The sequence below is a fragment of the Taeniopygia guttata genome, chromosome 4, assembly GCF_048771995.1.
Source record: "Taeniopygia guttata chromosome 4, bTaeGut7.mat, whole genome shotgun sequence".
NCBI classification, from domain to species: domain Eukaryota; kingdom Metazoa; phylum Chordata; class Aves; order Passeriformes; family Estrildidae; genus Taeniopygia; species Taeniopygia guttata.
The window spans coordinates 10,791,869-10,813,687 of NC_133028.1; the positions used below are offsets into that span (position 1 = coordinate 10,791,869).

The following is a 21,819-nucleotide window of genomic DNA, read 5'->3' on the forward strand; positions in this document are numbered from 1 at the left end:
TTTAAGTCTGTCTAATTCTTTAGGTAATACTTCTCTTTACTCTCTATTTAAGCACTTGAAATTTCCATTGATTAAAAATCCAGACAATTTAAATGGTAATTTTATATATAAAACAATGATAAATTAAAATTTAGTAATCTCTCTCTCTTTGTGTGCATGTAGCATCAGCCCACACAGAAGAATCTTCCCTTTAAAGCCTTCTCCATGCATTCATTTAGTCCCAAAAGAAACACCCAAAAATGATCTTGGCGTCTTTGCAGAGCCTCTCATCTTTCTTGCACCACTCACGATCCCTTAAATGCCAAAATCACGCTGTAGTTTAAATCCTCCTGTATTCAAATATATAAATGAGTTTTTTTAGTTCTCATGCCTACCGTGTGCAATTTTTGGCCACACCAAGTGATGTTTATTGCCTTCTTCTGCTTCTTTGATTTCCCTTCCATAAAATTCTGGGGTTTTTCCTGGGTGGTTCTTGTTACAGTACCTTTTCTGTTGCAGCCAGTATGCCTTCCCTTAATACAATACATCCCATTATCCTAGCTCACCACTGGGTATAGAGTTTCCCTCTTGCTTTTTGAAGTCCTTTCTGTGAAAAGTCCCTTGTAGTGCCTGACCTTTTAGAAACCTTTTATTAACCTTTTGTTAATTGCTTGCCATATCCTTATTAGATGACAGGTTTTCTCTGAGCTAAATTGTAGCCTATAACCTCTATCTCAGCAGTGTGACCTGCAGGACAATCGCTGTGCCTCTCGTTTTCTCTCTGCTGCTAACCAGACCCTATCCCTGTATCCTCCGACCTGGGTCACTTTGCAGACTGCATTCTGGGTGTCCTCGCACCTTATTATGGTTTGATAATTGTTTTTTTCCATTCTCAAAGCATTTTCTTGCACTGTGTTTTTAGGTTTGATACACCACTCACTGTTTGCCATTATAAAATCTCTGCTAAAGGCTTTGTAGGGTGTGTGTTTGATTTCTGCTCACTATTTTGGGTGCACAGTTTTCTGAAGAATATTGGTTGGTGCTTTCATTCTAGCTGGAGGAGCACAGGGGTCTAAGGCCAGCTTTGGTCTGGACCTAGGTCTGCCATAGAGAGGTCCCCCTTGGAAAGAGGAGCTGGGAGTGGGACAAGTTCTGCTTTCATTCATCCAACTTGCTGGCCAGCAGTCAAGGGCTGTCATCATGGATTTCAGGGCTGAAGGAGCTCTTTATTCCCAAGAGATAGCAAGGAGCAGAGCAGGACTTGTGACCCAGTTACCTCTGGAGCAAACACAGCTGCCTGCTCTCCGTCAGAGCTCAGAGTGGATCCTCAGGAAAAATCCTCAGATTTTTCCTGCTTCATGAATACGCAGGATTCACAGAGTCACAGAGTGGTTGAGGTTGGAAGTGGCCTCTGGAGTTCATCTAGTCCAAGCTCCCTGCTAGAGCAGGTTCTTTACTTCAGTGCTTTGTACAAGAGGCCACTGTCTCTGACCTGCTAGCACGTGTTTCAATTAAAGGTGACCGTGCGCGTGGCTCATTGCAGTGCAGTTAATGAGAAGTGTTATCTCATGCATGGACTTGAGGATGGAGGTGTTTGAGAGCCAGAAGTTTAAACTCAGGCTGTTTATGAGCAGGACAGGTTCTGGTGGCATGCAACAGGTCACTGGGGGCAGAGTTGGGTGTTTTTCCAAGTTCATTCCCAGCAGAAATGGGATTAAGGCAAGAGAGGCTGGGCAGAAAGCTGGAAAACATTAGTTTAGCTGTAGAGGCACCATTTACCCAATTTACCCTTTTCCTGCTCATTTTCACTTCTGCCACGGGTTTGTCCTTTTTTGGTTCTATCATGAATGCTTGGGGACATTCAGCAGTAGTTCTAGCTGCTAGGAATAAATCAGTTTAATTAATAAATTATGATAATTAGGAGGAAACATCTATTACTTAATTTTATTTTTGTCCTAGTGATAAAATACTACTGAAATCGGTATCAATATATATAGAAGTCAATTTAATTTCATGTAATAGAGTATCCTGAGATGGAAAGGATACACAAGGATCCTCAAAGTTTCAAGTCTTAGCCCTGCATAGCACCATCCCCAGGAATCACACCATGTGCCCCAGAGGATTGTCTAAACACTTCTTGAGTTCTGCCAGGCTGGTGCTGTGACCCCTTCCCTGGGGAGCTGTTCCAGTGCTCAGCCACCCTCTGGGTGAAGAACCTTCTTCTGATATCCAGCCTAAACTTCCTCTGACACAACCTCCATTTGTGTCAACAGCATTCCCTGGGGTCCTGTCACTGTCACCACAGAGAAAAGGGCAGTGCCTCTCTTTGTGATCGTATTATCCCCAGTAGGAAATCCAAATTATCACTAACCTGGATCAAAACCAAAAGCAAAAATAAACTGAAGCAGCACTGCAACCGGTTCTAGCAACTGAGAAGAAAATATATCTTAAAATGTACTGAGAAGATTTGTGAAATATGATTTCTTGTATATTCTAGCATTTTCAAAATAAAATAATTAGAAATTGTTTATGAAAAAATAATATCTTAATCTGTATTGAGACTGGACTCTATAGAGTCCCCATTTGCTATTAAACAGACATATATATGATTGGGTAGAAACTTGTTGAGCAATTGACAGTCCAGGAACTTACTTTTATAAAATCATAAAGGCTTCTGTGTTAGAAGGAACCCATGGGGATTGTGTAATCCAGCTCCTGACTCCACACTGGACAACCTAAAATTTAAACCAGTATGCTAATCCCAAGCAACATAAGAGTTGCTGCAAGCAAACAGGTTCATACATGTTGTATATTGCCAAGTCCCTGAATCTCAGGTGGTGTTATAGCTCTGATTTTTAAAAGAATTCTTAGAAAATACTTCTATATTTTATAGTGAAGAACAAGCTCTACATTTTTCTACGTTTAATAAAATAATTGTTCCAAAATTTTCAGAGACTGACTGAAAAATAGTTCAAAATTAGCCTAGTGAAGTGCAGCGAAGAACAGAAACGGGGTTTGACTATGTACTGTCACCTTCCTAGAGTCATATTCCTAGAATCCTATTGGAATATCTCAAACTGAAAGGAACCCATGAGGATCATCAAGTCTAACTCCTTATTCCTTGCAGGAGCTACCTAAAACTAAACTATAACCAGTCCAGTTACTACTGACATTCACTTTAGATTACACTTGGGAAGAGGGCAGTGAGTACAGGAAAAAAGTGTGAGTTAATTAGGAACAGGTCTGAAATATTTTTAAAGTGTCCTTTATAATTCATGCTACCACAGGTTTATAAGGATTTTGCAGCCAGCTAATCCATTTCAGAGTGGCCTAAATTCCTTGCTGTCTGGTTGCTGTTTGCAAAGATGTTGGTGATGGCGCTGACCTGGGTAATGTAACCTTGGAAAAAGGAAACCTGAAACAGGAGGGGTGAGAGCGCTGCTGTGGCTACCAGGACTTCACTTGAGATTTTAAGAGGAGCCACGTGTCCTGTCCTTTTCTGTAGAAAGGGCAGTGTGCTGTTACTACTGTTAAAACAATGGATTTGCAGGTGTTTGGTCTGTGTTGATTTGAGAAATCAGGTTAAAGCTACACAGTTTTCTGGATCATTTGCAGCAAAAGGTCTGTGATCTCTCGCCTGTGCTGCTGCCTCTGTTGTCCCTTGTCATGCCCATCATGAATTAGCCCATCACGCTAATGAAGGGCAATGGTCTCGTGCTTTATGCCTGTGAACCCCATGAGTGGTGATGGAGTTTCTCAAAAACACCGGGAAAACCTGAGCTCCTCGAGTGTGATTTCTCCTTTGCTGTAGCCAAGTGGTGAGACTGCAGGGGAGGCTCAGGGATCACACCTCGAATTGTAAATACAAATCAGCCCACTGTGTGACTGCATTGTGATCATTCAGTGTTAAAATGTAAGTTACCAAGCATTTAGCCTTGGGAGCCTGGCAAGCAGAGGGAAAGGCTGTGATAGAGTGAAAGCCCTTTCACTTTTCTTGCCTATTAATTTACGTGCCTTCAGAGTGTTGCCATTTAGCAAAGTGCCTTTTATGCTTTTGCCAAGCTGAAGTAGCCGCTGGGAAAAACTAAGTAGGCCAAATCCTGCAAATATCTGGAGAGCTCAGCCAGGGTGGCTGATGGTGATCCAAAAGAGTGTGAGGATGGATTTGGCTTCACACAGGCAGCACAACAATATCGAACAAAATAAAAAGCTGACATAAGAGTTTCATGTCAAAAGGTGTTGCTGCAAGATAATGCATATAGAAGATTTTTTAAAATTGAGTATTCATAGCTTTGGTTCAGTGTATAGAACCTGGGGTCTTCAGATCTGTGCTCTGGGTCTCAGGCCATGTCAGCTGGGGGCTATTTAAAGTTATAGACCATGTCTGGCATGGCCCAGGGCAGCGGTGTCCTCACCATATAGATTCCTGAAGTTGGAGTACTTATAGAAGTGCTCATTCTGTTCCCATGCAGTGCTTTAAATAGCTCCACACATCACTGTTATTCCAGTGATACACATTCCAACTCCATCTGAGCAGTCAGGGCAGAGATTTTTGGCTGCCAGGTACTGCACAGTGGGAGCATCTCGCTGCTTTCATTATCTCCTCCTGCCATCAGTGCACCAGGGGGAAGGGACCGCTGTGTTCGGGGGGTGTCTAAATACCCCCCCCCCCAGCCCGTATTTCTAATTTATGACGAGGAGTTCGCAGCTTTTAGTTCTTGTAGCCTTTCTCCCCAGGTGCCCAGCACCACCTGATGCGAAGACCCGGCTGGCTGGCACGCCGTGCCTCCGGTCCCTCAGGGCCCCGCGGCCGTGGCAGTATTTCGGCGCTGCCGGGGCTGTTTTTGCTGGGCGGGGACGGGGCCGCCTCCGCTGCCGCGGCCCGCAGCGCCGTTCCTGAGGGAATCGCCCCTCCGGAGGGAACTGCGCGGGAATGCCCGAGGACACAGGTACAGCTGGTGCTGACTCCGCGTTCTGGGCAGCCTGGCAATGACTTGTTTTTCATCCTGGGGTAACTGAATAGCTGATGCTGTCGTGAGAATAACAGCTCTGTGTTTATGTGGAAACACAGCAGAGTGGGGAAAGATGGTTCAACATTTATTTTAAATTATGCTTTGTGTTCTTTTAATGGCGATTTGGAAATTATAATGCTTCTGGTAGTTAGCTGACGGCTCAATTTGAAAACTTTCCTCGCTTTTTTAAATGGAAATTGACTTCAGAGTTTATATTAGACTGTAATGGGGAAAAAGCCCCTATTTCTTTATGCAGATACCTTGCAGTATTGTTTCTATATCCTATCTCATTGCAATCTGCTTAAACCTGTACAAAAATAGCCTTTACAATACTGCAGTAACAGTTGTGCCAACTCAGCAGAGATTTTTATGAACTGTGCTTGAATTCAGTAAATATTTTATTATAATAATGAGGGCAGGAGGTTAGCTTATGCTGGGTTTGTTATGTGATGTGAATTTAGCACAGAGCATATGGTGAGATTTGAAAATCTTGTGTGAATACTCGAGCTGTGTTGCACCTCTTGTGCATGGTTTATTCACATCCTGTTGGATAACACCCCTCTTTTGCCCCTGGTCCCATAAACTCTGAAATTGGTGGTAAAAGCAGAGGTCAGCTCAGTTGTGCTGTGTGCCTGGCCTGTATCAGCTGTGGGTTTCTGCTTTGATGGTGATGAGTAGGAAGTGCTGGAAAAGGCATGCCTTGGAAAGGCACAGTAGGAGTGGTTGCTTGTATGTAGTAGAAGCAGGTGCACATTTCAAAAAAGAGCACAGTTCTTGAAGCATTTTGCTTTGTGTTTTTGGATAATGTGAAAGAATTAAATTAAGAGATAATTGATGTAGAGATTTATCAAACTTGGTGAATATTTTCTCTTATAATACAGGAACTAAAGAGAGAAGTAGCAGAGCTTTGCTGTAGGAGCTGCCACAGAGGTCTTGGAAAGAGCAGTGAGCACTTCTGAGGGGATGCCCAGACCCTCTTGGTGCACAAAAACACTGTTGGGAAAGAGAGTGATTTTGTGTGCTGGCCTGGGGACACTTCAGTCCTTTGTGTGGCCAGCTGGATGGCTCGAGGGACCACGTAATATGGACACTGACAGCAAAACTTTTTTCCCTTTATATTCCTGATCTTCTGGTTTCTTGTGAGACGTACCGGGGAACAGGGTATGTTTTTTGAGAAGGCACCATAAAGCAGGGAAACACATTTGTAAAGTCATTTAACACAAGGGGCTAATTGAGAAATAGGGAAAACTAGGTTACCACCAGTTAATTAATATTCTGTTCCAGAAGATCTGACATGTCTGCTTCTTAGGCAGGGCTGGGACCAGGGAATGGCTCTTGGCCACTGCTGAGTGGGATTGGCGGGATGGATGGGAAGAGCTTGTGGAATTCCCATTACACAATTACTCTTTTTCTCATATTTTTTATGGAATGGACCAATGGGGTCTCAGGCCCCCTCAAGCCTCCATAATGACTCACTGGGTTTTACGGGAAAAAAGAGCAGAACAACCCCCCCCCCCCCCTTATCTAAATTAAATGTACAGCTGACACCCATGTAGCTCTCTGATCACTGTATGTATTCCTGTATTATGTATTTCTGTGTTATCTGCACTTCAGAACAGCTCCTCATCACCGGATTTTAAACACAGACACAAGACATGGAGATAGTAGGGGCCAGGTCTGCACTGAGAATAACACTTCACTGGGATATATAGAAACACTTAAATGCTTCTTTCCTTTGTTTTCATTTGGATGGTTTTAAATTCAGCCCTGAGCGCTTTGACTCAGTTGACACAAGAAGGGTTTGTTAAAATAACAACTTAAATTCCAATCTCTAATTCCTGCAGTATTTGTGTGCGTCTTCTTTAATCCTGCTCCAGGAAGATTGCAAATTTAATTCCCCTCTGGGCTGCTGTGAACCTCACCCTCCCCAAGTCACTTGATACAGCATATCAGCAATCAATATTTTTGTCCTGTTTCTCAATTACTTAGTGAGTAAATGGCATTTGGGTCTCATAGTTGTTTATTTTGGTTTTTCAGTAACCACCTGTAGCTAAAGATGAAAGGTTGCAGTGTCAACACAAAGATAATTTGCTGGTAATTCCTTCTTGCAGAGTTACCTCCCTTTACCATTGCTGTGTGGTTTTGGTTCAGAGTTAGAATGTGGCCTTTGCCTTTGTTGAAAAAGCTGAACATTATTATTAACTAAACAGCTTATAATTACAGTTTTAAATATTGACATCTAATATTTTTTCCACTCAAAAATATGTTTTCATCTCATAAGGCAAAAGGTGGTGGATTTATAGAGGAGCCTGGAGTGCTGATAATTGCTAAAGAAAATTGTTGTATCTTTTCTGCTGATGGAGGGTTGCTGTTGCCAACCAGTGATACTTTATTTGTATGAGTATGAAATGAAAGGCCTGAAGTTTTTTATCCCAGCCTCCAGAACACTATAATAAAAGCCCCAGAAGAACCCACAGAAAGGACAGGGAAGGTACCCCCCCACCCCTCAGGCCCTTTGTTTTTCCTTTAATTATTGCCTCTGGGCTCTGGTTCTGCATGATCCTTCCAGGAGCCTTGGTGAGGAATTACCACTGTCCCTGCATTGAGAGGTAATTGGAGGGGTTTGCAAATATTAGGGATAAAATTTCTTTTCATATGACTCTTATATCTCTACTCAAGTTACATCTTTCTTTAGATCACAGTACTCTTTAAAATGTCAACATCACAGAAGGACAGGTTGGATGGGGCTTTGAGCAATGTAGTGTAGAGGAAGGTGTTCCTGCCAATGCAGGAAGGTTGGAATTAGGTGACCTTTAAAGTCCCTTCCAACCCAAATCATTCAAGGATTCTGAGATTATAATATCAAATTGTGTCATTTTGCTCTTTATCATTTTGGGCTTCAATAATCACCAAGAGCAGTAAATCTATTAAACTGATTTTTTACAACAGAGTTCAATGTGGCCTTAATTATGTCTGTATAGTAAACAAATAAGGTGGAAGTCTTTATTATTAAACTTTATAGTTGAGGTTTAATTCCAGATTAAATGTGCATTCTTAAGTATGACACTTCTTAATTTTCTGTACTTTCCAAGCTCAGAAATGGCTTCTGAAGGTTCCTGTGCAGAGCTGAAACAAAACACAACAAACAGGAAAAAGCATTAGGACTGTGTCAAATTCTGCAGTTTCTGGACATGTTTCTTCATCAGGTGTGTAATCTGCCGTGAAGGTTTCTCATTTAGCTGTTGGAGAGCCTGATAGCAAAGGGGTTTGTCATCTTCTGCATAGACCAATCCTAGACTCTTGACTCTTTTGCTAAGAGTTTGATTTCCCTCGGCAGTTTGCTCGCAGCAGAGAGGAGGTGACATTTTCTATCCCAGCCTCCTGAGCAGAGCATGGCCAGGGACTTGTGAATCCTCTCCTTTCTGTCACTGCCATTAGCTTGTCTTGTTCTGCTTCCTAAGTGTTCCTGTTCACCCAAATCTTTTCCTTATCTCTGCCACCTTATCCCAGTCCCCAGAGCTGTTAAATCCTGCTTAGTCTAGCAATGACAAGGGAGCTGGGCTTAGTCAAAGGGATGGGGTTTTAACCACAAGCTGTGGATTTTCATGGATGCAATGTACCTGTCACAGTGTTCACTGAGGTCAGGCTGCAGACTTTGATCCAAATACTTCCAAAAGCATGCTGCTCTGCTTTCTTTTTAATGTTGAAAACCAATATATTGTATACAAACAATTTTTCACCTTTATAAAAAGCTTAAAACTTTTGTCTGAAATTTTCCCTGAAGAGATGAGTTTGTGATCATCAAATGCGAGTAATGTTCATGTGAATGGGTAAAGTTTGGCAAAGCTCTCAGGCAAATATTGTGATTTTTAGGGATGATTCTCTGTAGGACCAAGAGTTGTACTTGATGATCCCTGTCAGTCCCTTCTATAACTCAGGATATTCTGTAAATCTGCAAAAGTTATAAGCACACTGAAAACATCACTTCACAGTGTCTATAAGATGTGTAATGCAGCTTTGATAATAAGCAATGCCACTGTCCCTCCTTCCCTGTGGTACATGCAGCGAGTGCACATCTAGAACAAGCAGTATAACAGTGAGTCTGAGTTCATCTTATCTGGCAATTCTTCATCAAACTGATGCTGGTTAATGTGCCTTGCTTGGTCCAGAACTAAGAAGAATTATCTACTGTGTAGCCTGGTGGAGACAGACTGAGTCTTGACATCAGAGATGTGTGAGCACTGGACGGTTGGCAAGAATACTGGCAGTAATGTCCCCAGCAGATGAGTCTTGCACAAAGAAGTCCTGTGGAAGCTGCTCGTTCATTCCTTGCCAGTTTTTGTCCTTGTCAAAAAGTGAGTGCTGTGGGATCCTTTTAGGGTTTCAGGATTAATGAGCAGAATGTAGTCTGGGAGAAAGGCAAATTTAGAGAATCAGGTATTCATTTGTATTTTTGTTTAGAAAAAGTAGCTTCAAGTTAAGAAGGAAATTTCTACAAATCAGGGTATAACGGAAGAATTTAATTTTAAATGAACTCTTTAGTTATGATCTGATGAGTAGTCTCAGATCATTATATTCCATCAGTAATTCATTTTTTCACTTATTAAATATGTTGATTGTTTCTTCTGCTGCTTTGAAGACTGATTTTGATACATAAAGGCATAACGGTGAAATGCTGAAAATTGCCGTGTAAACTTATCTCCTTAAATGTAGTTTGAAACGTAAGTTAAAATGTGAAGTTCCCTAATGGAATTAGTTACTCAAAATTGTCAGCAGGTGAAATTTCAACCTAAACTATATTACATGTCAGTGTCTTAAAATACGAACTAATATGTGATTAATTATATGATTTTGTTGTGCTAGATGGAGGAGTAAGTGTTTTAAAATGTCTTCAGAAAGACCTCTTTGTAAAGATCTCAGAGGCACTGTAGTCCCACTGGGGACTTTTTCTTTGTTTTGTATGAAATACTTAGTAGCTCAGCTCTGAACTGAGAGAAAAGAAAAATAACTACTTCTTTGTCTGCCGTGTGTATTTTAAATATGCTTTGTCTTAACATCAAGATTAATACAAAAAAATCCCCAAAGAAATTTCAAAGAAGAATTTAAAAAAAAAACAAACCTAAATATTTTCCTTTCTTAATTTCTTTTGTAGCTGAACTACTGAGTTTTTAATTCCAAACCTTAATTTAGAGAACCAAAGGGAAAGAAATGTGTGAAGTCCTGCCCGGTAGCTCTGGACACCGAGCACCAAATACATCATGGAAAACAAATTTTTCCATTTTCTGTCACATTTTCAGATTGCAACCATTGCCAGAAACAAAAAGAACCTGAGCTGGGTTTCTCTGCCCTGTGGGACACACCACATGAGCTGGCAGCTTTCTACCTGGCCAGGCACAGATGCCTCTGGAGAGATGCTGTTCTGAAAGGCTGAAACATGGGAATGTTGAGTGTGAAGAAAAGTCAGTTGTTTAATTGTTCCAATCAGAATTTTATATTTCAAATGCAGCTGTTTAGGCCCAAATGTTCTGGCTATGGTCAGCTCCTTTTAAGTCAAGTCTTTAATGAGTTATGTGCTATGAATTGGATGTTTGTTAGCAAATCTGGAAAGAACAAACCTCTATTTATAGTTGCACTTTTAGCCACTACTCTAGTAACTAACTCAGGAAAATACTTTGTTTTGGTTTCAGGGTGGGCCGTTTGTTTTGGGCAGGTTACAGTACAGAGAGATTTTTGTGTCAAAAGTAAAGTATTGCAAAGTTCAAAGTTTCCTCTGTTTCTATTTGAGGAGTAAGTCAGACCCTCATCGTAGCCTGAGCGATCTGTACTACTTGCTCTGTGCAAGTTTGGGCATCTGCCTTTCTATAAACTTCCAGTTGCCTGTCATGCTTACATTGTTTTTATTGGAGATGTCCTTAATTATAACCAGGCCTTCAGTAATTGCTCCAAAGTTCACAATGCCTTGAGCAGAACTTTTTGACCATCACAGAACGTGTAATTTTAGCAGACAAGGCAAAATGCTAATGGGTGGTGAATAATGTCGTGAAACACTCAAGCCCATGTATCTTCTGGGTTAAAATAAACCCTAAACCACTTCAGTTGAAGGAGTAGAAAGTGCTGTTTTGGGTGAAACTTGCAGTAAGTCCCTGGAAGAGTGTGTGGGAGGGAAGCTTAGCATCTTACTGAAATACTGACTCCTTCAACTCAGTGGATGGGGAACGACCTTTTTTTTGCTTAAGCATGTTGGTATATGAGAGGTTGTTCCATCTTCGGTGGTTGGTTGGTTGGTGAGTTTATTTTGTAGCTAAAATTTAAACAAAATCCCTTTGAAATAAGCAATCCAGCCTTTGAGTAAGCTTGCCAGATTACAGAAGAAAAAATGTCATTAAGTAAGTCATTTACTTGAAATGCTTTATATGCTTTCCTGTTATTAGTTCTTCACACAGGGAAAAAGCCAGATGTGTTGAGTTACAGTACAGCTCCTTTATAATTAACTGCCTTGATGTTTCCTCTCTTGACTCCTGAGTACACTGTGATAAAATATTGATGCAAGTGCTGCAGCAGGACTGCAAGAATAAGGTCATATCTCACCTGTTCCCCATGGCACGTTGAGATGCCAACTTGTCTTGTGTTATCAGCAGCACAATAAATGCAATTTCTAATTTACATCACAAGATGGCAGCAAGTTTTTAATTCACTTAATTTTCACTAACCTAGATTAACCTAACCTCTTGGAATTGTGGTTTCCTTACAAAATGACCGAAAACTTTGTTTAATGGTCAGATATATGTGCTATTTACAGGGATGTCAATGTTTCAGAAGTATTTAAAACATCTACAGCTGTATTTCTGCCTTAAAATCAGTAAAAAAAAAAGCATTTACTATGAACTTTAAAGATCAGTAGCTCACAATGTAGGAATTACCAAGTCCCATTAAAGATATTTTGAATAAAAACCTTTAGCTTTTATCTATATTCTTTGATTTCTTGAAGAGAAAGTATGACAAAGCATTTTTTGAAACTCAGGTGGAAGCTCTCAAAACTTGATCACGTGGATTCTTTCTTCTATAAGGAATTCTAATTTATCTTTGAAGTATGTTCAGTCAAAAGCTTTCAAAGTTATGAAATAACAGGGTTGGCTTGGCTCTACTCCTTTTGGCAGCCTTTTCTCCTGTGCTGGCCAGTCCCAGAAGTTAAAATTTTAATCTTCTTGAACTGATTTGTCCTAGGTGTTAATTGTCATTGCTTGTAGATCTTACAGAAGATGCACCTATGGTCTTTAAAATGCTCTGCTTTTTGTTTTCCCCTGCAGTTTCACAACCACAGGCTGTACATAGCCAGTTGGAAAAGCCATCCAGTACTGCAATTCTCTGCAATACCTGTGGAAAACCATGCAAAGGAGAAGTTTTGAGAGTTCAGAACAAATATTTCCATATTAAATGCTTTGTTTGCAAAGGTAAGTGTGACTGCTACTTCTATGAGTGGGGCATTAGCAATGGTGTGTGATTTAGTGATCCTAGAACCTTCACAAGAATATTTTACAATCCAATCCATGCCTAAATGATTTACTGTGAAATCCCTGACTCCTTACTGTAAGATTATAAACATCCTAAGTCCCCAAACTGGAGAATGTTTTCAGTGGCTATAAAGCTGTTTATATCCATATTGGAGTTCACTATAGATTTAGGATGTCAGGAGGAAGAGCACTTTGGGAGAACAATGCAGGGCTAGGAGAGAATGAACATTTGCAAAGAAACTCAGAGGTTTTCTCTTTTCCAGCTCTCTAATGTGTGCCACAGGGTGCACCGTGGCCACATCTGTCCAGGTTCTCTTGTGTTGGGCTGTGATCTTGAAATTCCAGTGTAACCCTCTGTGCTTTTCCATTTTTTAGGGGGAATGACTTGGTTTGCTCCAGGTTGGTGCCTGGTGATCTAAAATTGTCACATGAATAGCAGAAGGATGGTTACAGGAAAAGGGAATTATCTAATACAACACCCCTTCTGTAGATACTTGCTTATTTAAAAACCTATTTGGAAGCTGCAAAGATATAATTTGTTTTAAATGTACAAGTACACAAATGTTAACTGATGTTTGCTGAACAATCTGCTTACTCCATTATTAACCAGTGTGTCAAATGACATTTATTAATCCTTGTAGCCCAGTCTAGAAACATGAACATGTGTCTGGTTCCAGATGTGTTACTGTAACTATTTCTACTCTTCTTTAGAGGAAACACTAGAAAGAAGAAGGTCACTATCTGTTAGCTATACTGATATTTTTTTAAATCCCATGAGATTGAGTACATACTATTAATAACTGAGGCAATCTTTAATGAATTAGACAGGACTAAATAATTAGATGAATTAGACAGGCTCAATAATTGTGTTCTATACAAAACTGAACAGCAAGGAAAATAAGCAGACTGCATTTTCTTAAATAGCAAAAATATTTTTATCATTTATTCAGAAGGGATTAGTGTTTAAAGCAGAACACAGCCCATACATGCATCTTTTAAGTTCTTTTAAAGCCAGCTGTTCTTATGGAAAATTTCACTTAAATCAGTTTTTCAGACCTAGCTCAGGAAAAAAGCACCTGATTGTTATTCAGGAGTCTTGTATCCCACATGAAGCCTTGGTAACATTCTGGTATTTGCTCCATATTATTATCTTGGTGAAGTCCAAGCCCTATTTATTTTTAACAAATTTGCTATGAGAAAGAATGAATTCTGCAGAGAGACTAAGACAGAATTGAACATCCAATTTTTGGTTTTATAGGCCATCTGTATTTAGATGATGCCAGGTCACCAGCAAATGCAGCATGTGGTCACTGAACCGATTTGCTGATCCCAAATTTAGGCAGTGCAGAAGGTTTTTTTCTCACCCCCATGCAGAGGAAGATGATGAATGCACTGTAGAAGCTGCATTGCCCCTTTCTGTCTGCAAGAGATAAGAAGGAGTTTGTTGTGCTTCTGGCAGATCTTGGATAAAATGAGGAAAAAGTCACAGTATTAACGAGGTAGCAGGGTAGCATCTGTCAGCCACCTGTCAGTCTCTCAGCTGGCACAGGAGTGTCAGAGGTGTGGATAAACTCCTGCTTGGTGTCAAGGCTCTTGGACTCCTTATTAATCATTTGCTTAGTTTGCCCACATTGGTTTGAGGGTTTTCTCTTATTATTTAAATGCCATAATTTCTTTTATCACCTTTCAAGGGTTTCCATCAATTTTCTGGCATTCTTCTGGTATCTGTTTTTGTTTTGTTTCTGGGCTCTATTTGTTACTTAAGCATAAATTGCTTTGTAATATGGATTTGCCATGTTCTGTGAGAAGAGCTTTGGAACAGAACAGAGCTGAATATACGTTTCACTACATAAAAGGAGAAAAAGCAGGTTAGGCAAATGGGACTTAGACTTTTTAATTAATGGATGAAAGAATACAGTTCATGTGTTAGGATTTAGCAAAGAAAAACTGGTATTCAGTTCTGATCAATCTGCTTTCAGCCTTGGAGGAGAGTTTTGTGCCGTGACTCCTGCTGTTTATGGGTAGGGTGATGATTCTGGGAATGCATTTATCTTATTGTTGATTCTTCCCTGTGGTGTATTTATTTCAATGCTACTCAGCAGTGCAGTTTGTCCTGCCTCACCTCATCCACCAAAGATAGCACATGGAATGAGGCTGTGTGTCCAGCATCCAGGGCAGCTGCAGGAATGTCCAGGAGAGATAATCCCATGTGTAGGCTGGCTGCATTGCCCTGCTAAGATGCCTGTCTGCTTGATTGACTGCTTCTGTATTAAATCATCTTGTAGCCTGCAGAGAAAACATGTAATATTTACAAAGCTGCAGGAAATGTTGGTCCCACTCTCAGAAGTTACAGCTGTACAGTGGTGGAAAATGCAAACTGATGAAGAACTCATGGATAAGAATGACAAATGACCATGGTGTGTGGTGTCTAGAGGTATTAGAGGTCTGTTTGAATGACCTCATCAGTGACAGCTGATATTACACTGGAAAAAGTCACACTTTTTTTGAATGTGTGTGAAACTTGAAAGTATTTCTTTGATAGTTTTGGATAAATTATGAGGTTTCAGGGGGTCAAATTGAATTCTATATTTCTACCCTTTTTTTTTTTTTTTAAGAGTAGGAAGGTAGTTTTGTGTATTGCCATAGTGCTGTCTGATTATTCATAGAATAGTTTGGGTTGGAAAGGACTTTAAAGATCACCTCGTTCTAGCCCCCCTGCCATGAGGAAGGACACCTTCAACCAGACCAGAATGCTCAAAGCCCCATCCAGCCTTGGACACTTCCAGGGGTGGGGCAGCCACAACTTTTCTGGGCAACCTTTCTTATGGCAACTGTGAGTTTTAGAATGGTAACAACTACTATATAGATGCCCTTTGTATTAAAATTAAATTACATAACCAAGGAAGGTTAGTATAAAGTCACTAATTCCCATGCAGTTCTTCTTTCATTCCCATCCAGTTCTTCTTACATTCCCCAGACAATGATTCTAAACAATTCAAAGCTTTTAAAAGGCAAAGAATTCCTTTATTATTCATGACTGAGACACATCCAGATTAAAAAAATTAACAGCAGTACTTGGAGCATCTGCTAGTTTTGCACAGTGTCAAAGTATAATAGGACCTAGGGAGGTAAATAGGCATTATAAATAAGGTTGATACTCAAATCTATTCATATATGTTATTTCCTTTTTAGCTGCACATCTAATCTGCTGTATCTGTTAAATGCTGTAAGGAATATGCCATCTATCCTCACTTCAAATTTTTACTTAATTTTTAGTTTAAAATGTATCCCATTTTAATCAGGTTTTATAGAAGTACTGTTATAATGAAGCAGATATTTTTGATACAGTAAGTCAAAGTTTCATTAGACTTCAAGGGTTTTGGTTCCCATGCTTACTAATTCTTTTTTTATTTGTTACCACTGTAATAAAAGCACCAAGGAAAATTACTGAAGCAATAAAATATTAATGACTTAGATTGTGAAATTAAAAAAATTGAATATAAACTATTCTGAGGGTGTCTGTTAGGTCAGGACTACACTTAATGGAGTGGATGCTATTAGAAAAATGTTAACTTAGAGCTTGCTTACAACTGTGATTTAGTGCACCCAGTAGAGAGACAGGTTAACATAGAATTGTAGATAGGAATATGTAGATGCTGTAATTATATTATCTTAGGTAGTCTTTGATAAGGATAAAATTACCCTGTTTTATTAGTATTGGGCAAGTGTTTACTTGTCTGTGTTTTGATAGTGTCCTCACATTTCCAAAGTTGCAGTGACCAATTTAAACAGGGGAACTCATACCATCTTTCTAAGGAGTGTTCTTTGTACATATGTGAGAAGAACTATAACTCACATCTGTGTCTTTTCAGGGTTAATCTTCATGAAAGGAAATAAACTTTCATAGAGGTGAAAACCTGGCCTATGTGCTGCACCTGATTCATTGCATCTCATATGTATCTTGTTTTAACCCTAATCAACATTGTCCTGATTGCTGTGTCTTGTTATGGGTGCAGCACATGCAGTCTTCTTTGCTGGCACAGCTAGTAGTTGCAAGTGTGTTTCTTCTCCCATTAATTTTCATGGGTTTTTTTTAAATTAATCTGCTAGAATTTTTTACATCTTCAGCTTAGAATGGGGTATGTGGTTCTGGGGATTAGTGTTTCTGTGACCCTGCAGTGTCCTGGGAACTGTGAAAAAGCCCAGGTCTGGATATATCACTTCCATACAGTTTTCACAGTAGAACATCAACAGAACCCCGAGTTATATCATTTAATGGGAAGTCCTATTAATGGGAAGGGCTAAGACAAAATAGTCAGTGAAAATATTAAAAACATGGAGTAACTTGGCAATAGGAGTTCTTTGTTAGCTCAAATGCATCTGCTAGGATATGAACATGTTCTAAGCTGTTCTGAGTGATCTGAGGGACTCACATTTGAACATTGCTACAGGGTTTCACGTTTCAAAGTGGGAGTCACTTACGGGAAGATCATTTGTAAGATTTCTGGCAGGCAGTAGCAATTTCTGGTATTTCTGGTGTCATGGGCACTGGGGATTAGTGTTGGGACTCTCCTTCATCAGGCACTCTCAGCAACGTGTCCAACACTTCCTGAGTCCTTCAGGAGTTTGCATCCCAGATCCTGTTAACTCAGTATAACAGGAAAAGCTGTTTCCAGTGTAAGGCTCACCAAGGTTGCAGAGTGTGGTAGGTTTAGGGCTGCCTTACCAATGTCACATTAGCTTCTAATTTTTATTTCACTGAAATTGTGATTATGATAGTAATGATCACTTTTGCTGATGCAGAAGTAATTGGATGTAGTGACAGATGGTTCTATGTTGTGGTTTTAAAACCTGAACTTTGAAAATTTTAATCACTGATTTTCTAAAAATAACTCAATAATTAAAGCACGACCAAATTTTGGTCAGTTAGCTAATTTCACTATCACAAAGTAATGGATAATTTTCCTTTTTTTATAATTATGTTTTTGTTGCAACCTTTCTTTGCATTCATTAAGAGCTTTCTGCAGCACCTCACATCCTGGCCATACACCCATCACACCAACACTCTAGCTAGCAGCATGGCATATATATTTCAACCAGAGGCTGGTGAATCTTTTTAAGAGTATCTTTCACGAATTTAATAAATACGTAATACTAGTAAAGCGTGGTGAAATGGGAGGAATCATGGTTATGAGTACTGGTAAAGGAATAGCTTAATAACATTCAATAGAAAGTAGCTAACTACCCACCAAAAGAAGCCAAACCTCTGTTGCTTCTGTTTTCCAATTTATTTACTCCTTATTTGCATCCTTCTTGTCCATTATAGTAGAAAGGTAAGTGCTCATTAGAGCATTTGAATGAGAAGTTATAGTAGGAAGGTAAGTGCCCATTAGAGGATAGGATTTTCAAACCTATGTAAGCTTTGCAGGCAGTAAAGATACTATTAATATAAAGAAGTTTTGAACATACATAGTTTCAGCCCACATTAGATGATGTCACAGAAGTATTATTATTTTTTAAAAGCCTGTAAGTCTTTTTAATTACTGAAATTCTCTTTTTGGGTAAGGTTTCCCCTGTGCAAAAAAAAAAAAGTCAGTGCAAGGATGTCTTTATGCAGGGGACTTCCAGACTGTGTGATGCTCTTTCCCTTGAGGACACAGCAGGGATACAGCAGCACTCTGGATTAGCTACTGGGCATTTCAGTGCAGTAAAGTGATGTGATGCCTGTTTTGAGACCCAGGGAGAGTTGTTGCACAAAATTCATCACTGCCACAGTGGTGTTATTCCACCTCCCACTTTCTGCAACTCATTAACATGAGACCATCTGCCATATCTGTGAATAGAGCAGGGACTTAATTTGCAAACCTGGAACTGCCACCCAAAGCACTCTTAAAAAAAAAAATCTGAAAATATTTGGTGTTGTTGCTTTGCGTGTTGTTGTTTTTTTTTTTTTGTGTGTTGTGGGTTTTATTTTATTTTATTGTTTTAAAAACCCGTTTTAATTAGTCTACCTAATGACAGCAGTATTTTATGATAAACATTGAGAGGCTATTAGATTTAAAATGGGTTAAAGCACATTACTCTGTTTCTTAAATTTCTTTAGTGTACTTGTAAATTTTAAATAAACAAATTGAGTCCTTAAAACAAGAAATTAGTATAAACTAGACATTTTTTCCAGTTTTCCTAGGGATTGTTTTGGTAGTTTGAAACAGCCACCTACCTAATGCTGTGAGGACCTTGCTCACCTCTTAAGACTATGGTAGAGTTTTTTATAGGGCAGTAACACTGTCTATAAGCTATTGGGAAACTATGATCTCCGGAAGGAAAATGGAAATATACTTTAAAATGTAAAATTACTTGATGTGTAGTTCCCATTTATTATAGGAGTCAAGGTACATAGTGCACAGAAAATTTCCTAAAATCTCCTTGATTTTAATTGGTGCACTCTAATGTTTTGTCAATTTCATAAGAGTATTCTGAGTCTCAGAGGGTTTTCCTGCACTGAAGTGTTTACTCCATAAAGGCCAGTGTAGCCTGAGGGCTTGTGTAGGTGCTGTACTCTCTGTCCTTTATAGCTTTATCAGTGCCACATATGCATGGTGAAGTGTTGCAGGATATGATATATCCCCACAGTTCTCTGTATCTTTTCTGCTCCTGAAAGTTGCTGGTTTTCTTCCATCAGACCTGTCTGCCTTCCTGCACTTCCTGATCGGAAGCTGGAGAAGAGACCAGCAGGTCTGTCCAGGACTTTTCTGGAGCTGCATGCTGTTTTTGTTTGCCCTGGATAGTAACAACATGAGGTGTCATCCAAGTCCTTGAGATAGCAGATGGTATTTTAGATATCATTGCTAATACGCTGACAGTGACTGACACACTTGAGTATTCCTGATTTCACAGATGTGTTTGGAAATACAGTTGTTATGATCACTTGTGCATAGAAGAGTGATTGAACTGTATGGTTTATATACCCCATTGCAAGGTCCCTTCTGTCTTACTGCTGCTCACCTATACACTGAAGGTTCAGGTGTGAATTAACCAAGAAATTATATTCTCATGCCAATATTTGTATGGCCAGCAAACTTGAAGCTGGGAAAGACTTCCCCAAAAGCTTTGTGAAAAGCTTATCTGGACTTACCACAGCAGACCATGCAAGAAGGAGTATCAGAGTTGCAGCCATCTGCTGGAAATGAGCTTAGACTGCTTCAGATTAATTGCAGTTCAATTTGAATGTCAGTGAAAGCTGTAGCAGTGGAAGTTTGCCAGGTGGTTCTGATTCCTTCTCACAGGCATAGTGACCAGGAGAAATATTCCACACATGATCATGGGATTTTGAAGAATGGGATCCTAGACTTCATCAATGGTGCATAAATACATAGAATTTAACTGCCAAAAGAGAATATCAGCAGTGTGCTATGTGTCACTCTTAGGATCATAGTCAGCCAGTGGCATCCATCTCATGGATGGAGGAAAATACCAGAAGTGGACATAAAACCACAGTGCCGAGGAAGAAAAATTTCATTTAACTTACATCAGGCAGAAAATGTGAGGGAAAAAAATAGACTTGATATATGTAGTTGCATGTAAGCAAACCACTTGATAGTCTGGCACATTGACAGCAGAGCAGCACTGTTGGGATGACAAGACCTGCAGTGCCTGCTGCTGCAGTTTGCAGCAGACAGTGAGTGTAGCGTTCCCCCGAGCAGCTCAGGACACAGCTGGTTTTTAGGCCCAACATGCAGCCAAAAAATTAATCTACTTTCAGTAGGCTCATTTGCCAGCACAGAAAACAGATGCATTTTATATTTGTACACTGCAAATGGAGTACTGATGGCTTACAGTAGTGGAATAGCAATGTGCTTAAAGTGCATTGATTAATTGATTTACTGCTATTTATTTTTATAAAATCATAGGATAATGGGGGGGGGGGGGACATTTAAAGGTCACTACTCGAAACTCCCCTGGAATGAGCAGCAATATCTTCAACTAAGTCAGTTTGCTCAGGGACCTGTCCAACATGACTTCAAATATTTCCAGAGATGGACCATCTACCATCTCTCTGGGCAACCTGTTCCAGTGTCTCACTAGCCTCACTTAAAAAAAAAAAAAATTCTTCCATAAATCCTGTCTAAATTGCTCCTATTTTAATTTGAAACCATTACTATTATACACTGCATAAATTCCAGTGCTTCAAGTGCTGCTACAGACATGGTGCTAGGGAAAAAAGTAGTCAGTTTCTAAACCAGCAGAGGAGCCCCTCACATCTGTGTATGAAGTATTTTGTTGTCAGGTAATTGCAAACTGTCTTGAAAAGTGGAATTATCCAGCTGTAAGAGAAGCCACCCTGAGATACCCTCCCTAAAAATGGTGTGGATATTGTCCCTCTGAAGTCCCATAGCACATCCAGGTACTTAGCTTGCTTCTAAATAATATAAGAGAAAAACACTTACTCATTACTTCGAAATTCTTCCTAAAGCTTATAAGTGCTCAGGAAAAGGCATTGCCATGTATGCAAGGTAATACCAAGACAAGAAGATGAGTTACTCTGTGTTAGTCTCTTCATTAATATAATTACTGGTTTCAGTGCTTTTCTCTTACCACCAAGATGAACTCCACAAGCTGATGAAAACTGTTTCTAGGTTAAAAATAACCCATCCTCCAGATACTCCTTTTGGAAGACAAATGCTAGGTAGGAGTGGATGTGACATAATGCTAATATCCTGTCCTAGGAGAGTAAGATCTGGTAGCTGCCTTCAGATATTCTGCCTAGACTTCCTTCAGCTTTCCGTTCCTGGCTTCTTGTCTCTGCAGCATCATCTCAGATGGGCAGTGTCTCTGTCCACATAAGTAGCCAGCAAATGGCACAGCATCTCACCTGAGGGAAGGCCAATGGATCTCTTTTCAGAGTTGGTCTTCTCAGCTTAAACCATGACTGATTTACTATCCTGTCCAGTATTTAACTGGAATCCTTATTTTTTTTCTCTGGTCAGTGGTGTGTCAAGGTAAATTGGATCAGATGGTTCAGAGAATGAAGGAGCAGGCAAGGGTTTGTGACTCAAGGTATGGCCTGTGGAGCAGAGCTGGTGATGTTCATTCAGCCACTCTTTGCATATGAGGAGATGGTGATGCAGAAAGGGGCCTGGTGAGAGGATGCTGAGCTCACTTTTATTTTTAAGTCCCAATAAATTGTTTTTCTGGCTCTCTTTAGGTGAGCAGTTTCACTGCAGGGTTTCCTGAGAAGCCAGGATTAAGTGCATTAGTGCAGACTGCTTTAGTGACAGAACAGAGAGGGGCCAATATCTGCAGGGTGAGACAGAGTG

General features: G+C 39.9%; 1 protein-coding gene across 15 annotated transcripts in view; it reads left to right on the forward strand.

The window, feature by feature from the left end:
• Positions 1 to 21,819, forward strand: part of ABLIM2 (actin binding LIM protein family member 2) — a 167,992-nt gene that overhangs the window by 63,434 nt on the left and 82,739 nt on the right. For 13 of the 15 annotated variants that reach the window (XM_072927966.1, XM_072927968.1, XM_072927971.1 and 10 more), the window contains one exon: positions 12,299 to 12,442. In XM_072927966.1, coding sequence (XP_072784067.1) covers positions 12,299 to 12,442 — 144 coding nt within the window. Of the gene's footprint in view, positions 1 to 4,730; positions 4,929 to 12,298; positions 12,443 to 21,819 lie in introns of those variants that run through there. The other 2 variants (XM_012573644.5, XM_012573645.5) reach the window with 2 other exon arrangements.